Below are 12399 nucleotides of genomic sequence, written 5' to 3'. Positions count from 1 at the left end.
TTTGTCATTGTTCAGATTAGCAATTTCAAATCAATTCAACTGGCTATTTTTGTCAAAATATGCCCGTAATTCTATTTTATCGTATTGTTTAGTCATTCAATAATTATCATATTATTAATTCTACGCTAATCACACAAATACATGGATAGTAAAACTCCGGAATATTTATCTCTTTGACAAGTTATTAAAATTTAACTTTTTTAATATAACACATAATTTAAGCATTCTAATGTTGGGCTTCCTAACAGTTGTGTTATGTCTTATTTGTTGGGATTTATTATATTGCCAAATGAAAATAGGAAAAAAAATATACCAGACAAACTTTTTCTGCTGAAATATTTTGCTGTGTTTGATAAAGACCATAAACAAATCAATTTACGTTGTAGTTTAGTTTACTACGCGTACGTAATCTATATATATATTTCTCTTACACGGCGATAAAAAAAAGCCTCATTACAACTCCCCGAATGGCAACGCTAGAAAATCAACCAATGATTGCAGCTAAAAATGTCACATGCTAAATTTAGTTTAGGTGGCTCAACTTATAGCGCTTCTAAAAACGGAAACTGAAATAACCAGAGTGTAAAATAGTATGTGCTTATGCGCATCGTATTTTTTGTTAAATAATTTCATCAAAAATTATATCAGTTTATAGATGGTAGCGAGAAGAGTTTCTAGGTTGCTATGGTGACTAATTAAAATGTCAATTGTTTTTTTGAGTGAGTGTGAGATTTGTTTTTTGGAACTGCGATGCTGTAATTTTATTGTTTAGTTAATAAATCTTCCTTTTATATTAAACGTGATAGTAGTTTCCTTAATTATTTGATTCGAAGTCCTTGGAGTTTTATTTGAGGTCAGTTTATTTTGTATTTTTTGACAAGAGAGATTTGTATTTTTTGACAATGAGATTTCTTCCGAAATTCAATGTTTTGTTTATGCAGGTTTTTCCATTGCAATTCACTTATTTCAATTTTTAATAGACTTAATTATAGCCAAAATTTTAACTTTTTTAAAGAGATATCAGTTTTAGAAATTTTATCTTAAGATTTTATACTATAGCACATTTCTAATAGGTTTAACGAATTACATGTCATTTATTTGAATTCAAATTTATTTTAATGACTTAGTATTTACTAAAAAGATGTAATTTTTTTTTAAAAAAAAAGTTGTTATATGGATTTGAATGATTGTTTTGAATTCTTAGAATTTTGTGCATTTGCAATGTACCTAAGTTAGTAGCGAGCGAAGCGAGCTTGGTTTGCGAAGCAAACCATATAAGATTGCGTAGCAATTTTTGGGGGTTGGCGAGCGTTAGCGAGCAGGGGGCACAGCCCACTAGTATTAAAAATATGTGTTGCTTTGCATTATTAGCTTTTTTGTCGTTACTTTTTTAAGTATGTGCCTGCAGTTTAACATGTAAATTATGCATGTTAATTTACAAAATCTACACTTTTTTTTATTTTTTTTCTATTTTTTTTCTTTTTATCGTCTTGAATAAATAAAGGTGGTGGCGGCGGTGGCAGCAAATGGAGTTGGAACTGGGGTGGAAAAGGTAAGTTCAAACAATTTTACAAATTATGAAAAAAAATTCATAACATGAAATATTATCATTACCATTACTTCCAATTTACGTTTCAGGTGATTAAAAATATTTAAGAAAAGAAATTACAGTGTAACAGCGAAATGTAGTTCAGACGTCAAATAGTTACGTCTTAGGCGAACCAATGCGCATTTTTCAATGATAATAATGTAAAACATTGTTTCAACATTTAAAGCACAAATCATTCTATCACTTTAAACTTTTGAAATAAAACTCAAAAAAAAATCATCTCAAAATTTTATTTTAGTTTTATATATATTTTTAACCCTCCGAAAAAAATTGTGGTTGTCCCTACACTTTCTGCACCTATTAACAAATTTGTTATTTTTAAACGCACTTAAACACTTAAGGCATTGTAAACTCAAAATTAAGCTCCACTCTTCAAATTGACAAAACGAAATCGAAAACCAATAATAAATTGCAAATTTGTAAATATTTTTTTGCGAAATTATGTTCATTATTTATTTTCTTTTTCAATGAATTTCAGACGTAATTTAAGTAAATTGTATCATAATTTATTGGTTTCCTTTCTCCTTAATGAGATACCTGCAAATGACGTAGTGTGGGTAATTCGGTCCTGATTGGTCGTTGAAATATGGCATTTGTTTACGTTAGCAACTGTTCATTCAAATCTATTTCGATTAAGTCAAGCCCACCAAATAGCAATTCTTTTAAGTAATGCGTTCTATATTCTTTCACAAAGATTTCGATTTTTTAAATATATGTTTCTTACTTAGCACAAAGACAGGCAAACTGATTATGCATCGAAGTTGCCAGGTACACAAAACAAAAATACATCAGGGTTACAATATAATACATAAACAAATCAAAAAAATTAAGTAAAAAAAAAGACGTAGACTGGAAAGAATTTTATTTTAACAAATTCGATGTGAGATATAGCATTGCATTTAAGTAAATTCATGTTAAATAACATTCCAACTTGCTCTTCGTGAGCCATTGAGCAGACATTCAGAAAATTCAGAATTTCCAATTCCAGTGTATAGAATTGCATAGTCTAAAAAGTTTTAAAACATGTGTAAAGGATGCGTCATGTAAAATTTAACAGTGCTAATAATTGAACTAAGGATTATGCAGCTAGCTTAACTATTTTACGAAACCTACGTAAAAAGTTCTTTTGCAATGGGTCCCGGCTCGTTGTAGAATATATGGGATTGAAATAACCATTTTTTTTTTTGCCAAAAAGAAAACCAGAATACTACAGATTTCACTTAATTCCATCACGTGTTCAATTATAATGCTAGCAATAAAAAACGTGTGCATCAAGAATTTAGATCTGCAAACCAATTAAGCCCAATAAGAGGTGAAAGGATTCTGCTTTAAATGCGCTTTCTCCCGGTAAGAGATTGGACAAGATTGAAGGACATTTACTTTGGCCCTATATTGTGCATTAAGCGGAACAGATTCTGTAATGGACGCAACGAATCATAAAGAGTGAAATGAGGTGCCTGGAAATTTATATTGTGGCGTAACTACCACTATAGTTATTCAACTCCCATTCAGTAATATATATGACATGTTAACTTAATTTTATCCTGGGTTACGATTGGTAGATGACAGTTGACATAGTCGGTAGCCTTGTCCCACATCTGTGACGTGATTTGAACACGCCTACCTCCATAGTCACGCACGCCCCCATATGAACATGCCTAGTTTGATAGATGGAACACAGTGAACACTCGATATAGGTATGTGATTTCGATATCATCCTCCTTAAGCCATTGCTACTCAATCTCAAGACCAGCATTCGAAGTCCGATGATCTTAATGTGGCTCTTCCAAAAGAAAAAGCAATAAATCAACTAGCGGTAAACGTACATCGAATTCTATCGCGAATTAAATTCAGGTGGAGGAGTAATGTAGCATAACTACCACTACAATTATTCAATTTCCCATTCACTTGTATATAAGAAGTTAACTCAATTCTATCCTCATGTACCTTTTGATAGATGACGGTTGACATTGTCGGTACTTACTCTCCACAATTTGATAGATACTGGCAGACAAGAGGGAAACTTTAAGAGCTGATTGACTTTAGACATGTTTTTAATTTGCATTATAATATTCCATGTTGTTTACTTTTTCCGTGGCTTTATGTTGTGTGTGTTCGTCACACTGTAGTCAATGAACCTATTGATGAAGAGCTAATGATGGAAGAAAAATAATTGAACTGCTGGAGCATATATTCAAACTGAAGCTATCCCCTTGTTTTGAAGAATTTTAAATCCAAATTTGACCAAAAATAATAATTCATTGAAGAGAAACCTTCGGAATTTTTTCCGCAATATTATGCAACCTGTTTAAAGTGAGAAATTGAAATATAAAAATTAAAACTTAAAAAGTTATTAAGAGTTATCTGTTTTTTTTTCTTTATAAACTGAATCGACAAATTATTTTACATCATTTGATCTTAAAAAAGAAGATGTACGTAATAATAGATTAAAAAAATACGACAACAGAAAATACGAGGAAAAATTGAATTCGCTTTGTAAAATATTCCTGTAATTAGTGTTTGTACCTATTGTCGGGACATGCAGTATTTAACTAGTGATTTTTTAATTTTCGAGGTTGATATCTGAGTTTATTTGAATTTAATAATGCTTTCAAAATTGCACAATTTAAAATTCAAAACATAAAGTCCATAAATCAGCCAGAATAAATCGAAAAAAAAGAAGCATTAAGAAGAACGGCCCCAATATAAAAAAGAAGTTAAAATATAAATAAATTAACCATCCGATCATTTACAAAACCATTTATTATTTACAACCATTTGCATTTTAACCATTTACAAAGTAATGTAACCACATACGTAATCATTCACAGAGTAATAAATTTAATTGCTAAACAAAATTTTTATCTTGTTCTTAGTCAACTTTGTAAGGGTATTACTACTAACAAATATGCCAGACTGTGAAGATTCTTTAAAGTTCAGTTTTCAATTGTTTAATGTAATGTGGAATTTCTCATGTGAAAACTAAATTTTTTAGTTTTCAACCCTGACAATTTTTGCGTTTTTAATTGTAATTTATTTATCAAAGAATCAAATAAATCTGAATGTTTCCTGATTTATTCTTATCCAATGTTTCAACTATAAGTTTGAAAAAAAAATTTCTTAAAAAGAACAATAAAAACTGTTAAAATCTATATCAAAGACATCAATTAAAGTAGTACTTTTAATTGTCTTTTAGATGACGGTGGTGGTAAAGTTACTCTGTCACCCATTGAAAATCCTGGTAAATAATTTATTATGTGATTTCGTACCATTATTTCAAATTAAGTTAATTGTTAGTGCTTATTAAGTATTTGTAAGCTTACGTGAATAATTTATTTATTTTGCTATTGCCAGGTGATAAATTTATTTTCAAGTACCTTTTTATCTCTTTAAATTAGAAACGAATTTGAAAAAAAAAAAACATCTCTAAACATTAGCATAACGATCTTCCTGAATCTCCTCAATTTTAATTACTAAAATCCTTATAGAAGGTTATTTAAAGTCTCGAAATTGCAGGGATGAAAAAATCAATAATGAAACTTAAACTTTCAGGCACTTTCATTTTAGAGAGATTTTGCACTTTCATTTTAGAGAGATTTTGCACTTTCATATTAGAGAGATTTTGCACTTTCACTTAATATTCCGCACGCTTCTGTAGGTAGGTTCTGCATAAGGTTTCTGGAAAAGCGAGGTTATTTTCTTGTGACTACGTTATTCAGAACTTAATTCCATGAGAGTGCCTAGTGCTACGTGAGAGTACAAAGTCTCTTAAAAATGTAAATTTTTTTATACAATTCTAATGAAGAAATATGACACAAGATTTGTACGTTAAATACATATTTGGTAACACGGCTTCGAAATGTGAAAAAATTTTGTTGAAAAACTAGGTGAATTGATGAATTAAGATTTATATGATTAAAAATGTGTTGCCCTTTAAATTTTGAATTTATACATGGGTGTCATGAGGTTTTATAGACAAAGGTAGTTTAAAATATTTTACAACAAAATAACTTATTTTCAGGATTCAAAAAGTAGAGTAGAAAACAATTCACATACATAAAATAAAAATTTAAGTTCATGAAAGATAGTTTTAATACAGAAAAATTTTAAGTTTTAAAATTAATTAGTAAAAAATTATCAGTTTAAAGTAATGAAAAAAAATTGACTTAATTTTAAAATTTAATTTTCTACAAAATGATATAAACTCTTTCACTACTTACTCTCGATTTAATTGGTAAAAGAATTTTATTGACACTATATTAGAAAGTACATTTTGCGGTTGAGAAAGTGGTCATATCTCTTCGTGGTAAAAAAAAGTTTTAATGTAGTTAATTACAAAAATATTTAGATTAATTGATTCTTGAACATATTATTTTTTTTAACTTTTATGCTACTTTTTTTAATTTTGAAAATTTTCCGAATAATAAACTGTTAGCCATATTATTAAAATATAAATATTATAATATAACATTTAATTTCATTAATCTTGAGTTGGATTTTCGGACGGTTTTGCTACTTCTTATTTGTTCAGAATTATGATATTTTCGAGGGAAAGTTACAAAAAAAATGTCATTGGCTTCTTACTGTTTTATCGCTACTTTTTTAAACTATGTACTTGCAGTTTTACTTTTAAATAATGCATGCTATTTCACAAAATCTACCTTTTTTTTCTTAAAAATTATAATGTCTTTTTTTTCTTCATCGTCTTAAATAAATGAAGGTGGAGGTGGTGTCAACAAATGGAGTTGGAACTGGGGTGGAAATAGTAAGTCCAAAAAGTTTTACAAATTATACAAAACTCAAATCATAACGTTAAAATTACTTCCAATTAGCATTTCAAACGATGAAAAGCATTTAAGAAAAGACTTTGCAGTGTAACAGCAAAGAGCACTTCAGAATGACATAATCATAACATTATTACACAGTTTTTTACCTAAGAAACTAATTGCATTTATACGATATGAGAAGTAGATTGCATTTTTCACTAATAATAATCTAACTAACAATTAAAACACTATTTAAACATTTAAAAGACAAATCACTCTATCCCCTTCCGCTCCAAAAAGAGAGTCCTAGAACCCGGCTTTAAGCTTTTAAAATAAAACCCTAAAACTTACCTCTTAAAAATTGCGTTCTTATTACGGTTGTAAGTTTTAATTTCATTCATCTTTGTCACACTTCTCAACAAATCAAGAAATCGTGGGAATCACTACACTTTTTGACGAATTTGTTATTTTTCACTTAAACGCTCCTTTTAACACAGCATTTTAGACTCAAAATCAAGCTCCACTCTTCAAATTTATAAAATGAAATCGAAAGCCTAGAAAGAATTACAAGATTGCAAGTATTTTTGATTAATCCTTATTATTTATTTATTTACTTTATTAATGATTCTCAGGCGCAATTCAAATAAATTGTATCATATTTTACTGATTTCCTTTCTCTTTAATGGGATATCAGTAAGTGATGTAGAGCGAGTCTCTCGATCCTGATTGGTTGTTGAAGCATGGCAATTGTTTACGTTAACAACTGTTCTCTCAATTCTATTTCGAGTAAGCCAAGTATCAATTCTCTTAAGTGACGCATTCCATATTCTTTCACAGAGATTTCGATTCTTTATCCATATGTTACGCAAAGACAGGCACGAAGCCATGCAGAACATAAATAAACTAATTAAGAATCGAAGTTGCCAGGTACACAAAACAAGATATATTACGGTTACAATAAAATGCATAAACGAATGATAAATCTAAAAGGTCTGGTTTCTTAGGACAAGCGCCTTATCTGAGCGTCAGCGGGACGTCAACGACTCGCTGACGCCAACAAAATATTGATTTGTTAGCTCAAGGCCTGGTTTCTTAGAACTAGCGTCTTATCTGGACGTCAGCAGAAAGTTGACGTAGAGCTGACGTCAAAAATTACTTTTTTGTTAGCTCAGCTTGAGCAGTCGGTCCAACGCAGACATTATCTCTCATTGCGCATGCGTTAATAACGTAAACAAATATTTATTTTGAATTTGTATTGATTTTGTTATTGTCGACTAGTGTTTTAGAGAACAAATAATGACTTTGTCCAAGAAAAAACACATTATAGCTGAGTTAAATGAAGAGTGATATGTTTAATGAAGAAGCTATGCTTAATGTCAAAATCAAAATCTTGGCTGATTTCAATTTGCTGTTGGATGTTGTCTGCCATTGCTTCTGTGGTTAACGTCACGTTGTAATCCAACTGCAGTTGAGTTGGACGGCAATTGTAGTTCAAGATGAGCGTTCAATGACGTATACTATCAAACTCACAAATAGACCAATCAGAGGTTAACGCTGATTTCCAGCTGACGGCGTCCTGTCCTAAGAAACCAGGCCTTAAGTAAAAGACGTAGACAAGCAAGAATCATATTTTTACAAATTTGATGCGCGATACGGAGCAGTATTTAATCATCTTCACGTCAATTAACATTCTAACTTAAATGGAGTAACTTAGCACAAATTTATCACTCCATTTTGTTTATAAACGATCAGCTGGAGCTGAAGTCATAGATCACGTGTCTGTGTATCAATGATAGTTTTCGCCTCGATTTGCAAGCACCCAATTTTATGTATGCATTCTTTTAGTGGAATTATTAACAAGTTTTTATGTTTTGTTTAAATATGTATTCATTATAAAATGGAGTTTTCTATATAAAAAAACCATTTCCTTAAACATATAGACAGCAAAATGAAAAAAAAATTTAGTTTAGGGTAATGAACAATATTTTAGTCTAAAACGTTTCAAAACGTTAGTGCAAAAAATTCAACTAGGCTAATAATTGAACTAAGGTTTGTTTAGCTAACTTAAGTATTTAACAAAACCAACGTGGAAATTTGCTTTGCAATGTGATCCGTCTCATTTTGGGAATATATGACAATGATATGGTAATTTGTTTGGCAAAAATGGGAATCAGAATCCTATAAATTCCATTGGATCCTATCTCGTATTCAATTATAATGCAAGTAAAAAAAAATTTAAAAAAAAAAAGAATGTGTGCATCAAGACCTTCAATCCGCAGACCAAATAAATGAGAAGATTTGGACGGAATCTCTTTTAATCTCTTCTCCTTCTCGCTCCCGTGGAAATGTATTCTATACATCACAAATTTTAACTAATTAACTCGACTTAAAAATTTATTAAAATTTTATAATTCTTTCAAAATTACACAATTTGAAATTAAAAAAATAAAATCCATAAAATACCCAGAATAAACAGTAAAAAGGAGCAAAAAGCAGACTTGCCCAATATAAAGAAAAGGTTAAAATATAAATAGACTATCCATCAGAGTTTACAAAGCACTAAATTTAATTGCCAAGCAAAATTTTTATCTTGCTCTTAGTCAACTATAAAGCGTTTTTGAAACTAAAAAATATTTTAGACTATAAAGATTTTAAAAACTTCAATTTTCAAAAGCTTAATGAAATTCTCAAGTAAAAACCAAATTCCGTAGTAATTCTACCTAGTAAGTTTCGCACTTTTTATTATAATTTATTTATCAAAAATTCAAATAAATTAGAAAATTTCCTGATTTAAGTTTATTAGTTTTTACTGTGTAATAACGTAATAAAACTGACGAAAATAAAATTTTTAAATATTAAAATATTTACTAATACTGCAAAAAAATATCAATATAACTGGTGTAACTCAAAGCTTGGAAGATTTTTTTTTAAAAAAAAGCAATAGCAAGTGTTAAAATTTAAATAAAAGACATGAATTTAAGAAGAACTTTTAATTATCTTTTAGAAGACGGTGGTGGTAAAGTTACTCTGTCACCCATTGAAAATCCTGGTAAGTAATTTATTATGTGATTCCGTACTATTACTTTAAATTAATTTAACAGTTACTGCTTATAACTCTGTAGCTCTGTCACCCATTGAAAATCCCGGTATGTTCCAGGTTTTTACTTTTTAACGCAGTTTTAAACAGTATATTATTCTTTATAAAATTTTTGAAGATTTCATTAGAAAATAGTTTTAAATCTTCCAGATTAGCCTTATATATTCGTCAAAATTTACCAGTAATAAAAAACCAAACATTTATTGACCACTATATGATTTCGTCCTAATATTTTGAGATTAAAAAACAATTATACCTGAATTACTTAATCCTTACTCTTATTATATCACCTGTATATTTATCTGAGCAGTTAATTTTCACCGTTTCTTAAATAACGTGTTGATGCTTGCGTGAATTTAATCAATTTATTTTCAAGTACTTTTCATGTATTTTAATCAGAAACGAAATTGAAAAAAAAAAGCCTAAACATTACATATCGATCTTTTAGAGTTTCTTCAACTTTAATAACTCAAATCATTTTTTAATATATTTTTAAGATTCCAAAATTCACAGTTGAAAAATCAATAATGGAGCTTGAAAAAGTAAAATCCTATGCAAGCCTATTCATTTTTTATCTGAAGTTATTATTTTAGAGACATTTTGCACTTTCACTTAACATCCTGCACGTGCAAGTCGTTTTGGAAAGTAAAGTTGTTTTGCTGTTACGTAACCCAGAACTCACTTCATGAGCATGTGGAATTCTACGTTAGAGAGCAAAATCTCGACAAAAAAAGGAAATTTTCTGATACATTGCTAATGCGGAAATAGAATGCAAGATGTGTACGTTGAATACATATCTGGTTACACAGTTTCAAAGTTTGAAATAGTTCTTGTTGAAGAACTAGATTAATTGATAGATTAATATTTGTGTGATTAAAAATGTTTTGCTTTTTGAATTTAGAACTCATATGTGTCAAAAAACTTGCAATCTCGATCATAAAACATGGGAAGTGGGGTAATTTTAAAACCATAGGTAGTTGAAAACATTATACAACAGAATAACTTACTTTTAAGAATCGATAAGTAAAGCGGGAAAAGAAGAGTGGAAAAACAATAAAAACAATTTTAAAAAAATTTAAATTGCTATAAATAACTTTAAAGAAGAAAAAAAATAAGTTTAAAAATTAATTAGTAAGAAAAATTATTTATATAAAGGAAGGAAAAATTGTTTTTATTAAAAATTTTATTAACTACAAAATGATGTGAACTCTCCCAATTGATTCTTGATTTTAATGGCTAAAGAATTTTATTGAGATCATGTCAGAAAGTACATTTTGCAGTTGAATAAGAGGTTATGTCTCTTCACTGTCAAAACGCTTTAAATGCAATTAATTAATTCTTTTAACAAAAACTTTTATATTAATTAATTTGTAAACTTTTTTTTCATTCTGCATACTGCTTTTTTTAATTTTATAAGTTTTCAGCTATTATCTATGTATTATCTATGTAAAATTATAATGTTAAATTATTAATGTTGTTTGAAACTTTATGGGCAGTTTGTATAATTTTGAATTCTTTAGAAAATATTCAAACTCTTCTTAATTTTCAATATTTTTTTCTAAATTTCAATCATAACTTACTTTTAAGAATCGATAAGTAAAGCGGGAAAAGAAGAGTGGAAAAACAATAAAAACAATTTTAAAAAAATTTAAATTGCTATAAATAACTTTAAAGAAGAAAAAAAATAAGTTTAAAAATTAATTAGTAAGAAAAATTATTTATATAAAGGAAGGAAAAATTGTTTTTATTAAAAATTTTATTAACTACAAAATGATGTGAACTCTCCCAATTGATTCTTGATTTTAATGGCTAAAGAATTTTATTGAGATCATGTCAGAAAGTACATTTTGCAGTTGAATAAGAGGTTATGTCTCTTCACTGTCAAAACGCTTTAAATGCAATTAATTAATTCTTTTAACAAAAACTTTTATATTAATTAATTTGTAAACTTTTTTTTCATTCTGCATACTGCTTTTTTTAATTTTATAAGTTTTCAGCTATTATCTATGTATTATCTATGTAAAATTATAATGTTAAATTATTAATGTTGTTTGAAACTTTATGGGCAGTTTGTATAATTTTGAATTCTTTAGAAAATATTCAAACTCTTCTTAATTTTCAATATTTTTTTCTAAATTTCAATCATATATTTCCACTTAACATAACTGAAAGTTGTTTTAACATTTTTCAAATGCTACTTGTAATTCTTCATTCTAATTTCTTTCTTTTTAATTATCCTGAATGAATAAAGGTAATGGTGGTGGCGGTAACAGATGGAATTGGAAATGGGGTCAAAATAGTAAGTTCTGACCACTTATTTTTATATCTGACAAAATTTAAATTTTAACTTTAAACGTAATACAGCAGTTCGAAAAAAAATCTTTAGAAAATTCATATTTTTATTTTGTTTAAAAATATTGCATTTGTAATTTTAACTGTTCTCCTACCGTAAGAAACACCAGTTTCCACAAGAAAACACTTGGGTCTGTTGTGAGAGTTGTTATGTTCATATGTGAATACTAAATTTAGAAACTTTCTCTTCTTTTTTTCTCTTTCCTTTTTTTATTCAAAAAATACCACAATAAAAACCAATGCTTAGGGGGAAAAATAATACTTATTAAAAATATGCGTTAGAGCTTAAAAAATTGAGCCTAAAAATATTATTATTATTAATACTATTTATAAATTCTAGAATATTTTTAACTACAAGAGCGATAAGCAGAATATCAAACTAAAACTGTTATTCTGGGTGCTAAAGATTAAGCGCAACAATCTTTCTGCATTTAAAGAAAATCAAAATTAAGGAGCGGATTTTAGTGTCATACGCAAGCGTTTCTCGTACCCCTCCATCCCTTATAAATAACTATAAGCAATACTTTTTGCTCTCCTCTGGGTACTTTCGTGTTATATATAATCCGTCTCATTTT

The 12399-nt window shown here is 28.5% G+C and overlaps 1 protein-coding gene across 1 annotated transcript in view; it reads left to right on the top strand.

The window, feature by feature from the left end:
• The window catches only part of LOC107440889 (uncharacterized transmembrane protein DDB_G0289901), a 113936-nt gene that overhangs the window by 46768 nt on the left and 54769 nt on the right, over positions 1–12399 (top strand). The window contains exons 19-23 of the mRNA XM_071182269.1: positions 1505–1552; positions 4806–4850; positions 6330–6374; positions 9380–9424; positions 11724–11771. Coding sequence (XP_071038370.1) covers positions 1505–1552; positions 4806–4850; positions 6330–6374; positions 9380–9424; positions 11724–11771 — 231 coding nt within the window. The remainder of the gene's footprint in view (positions 1–1504; positions 1553–4805; positions 4851–6329; positions 6375–9379; positions 9425–11723; positions 11772–12399) is intronic.

Source organism: Parasteatoda tepidariorum, chromosome 6 (assembly GCF_043381705.1).
Source record: "Parasteatoda tepidariorum isolate YZ-2023 chromosome 6, CAS_Ptep_4.0, whole genome shotgun sequence".
In the NCBI taxonomy this organism is placed as follows: domain Eukaryota; kingdom Metazoa; phylum Arthropoda; class Arachnida; order Araneae; family Theridiidae; genus Parasteatoda; species Parasteatoda tepidariorum.
Note: the sequence above shows the minus strand (reverse complement) of the source record. Positions and strands in the feature narration are given on the sequence as shown.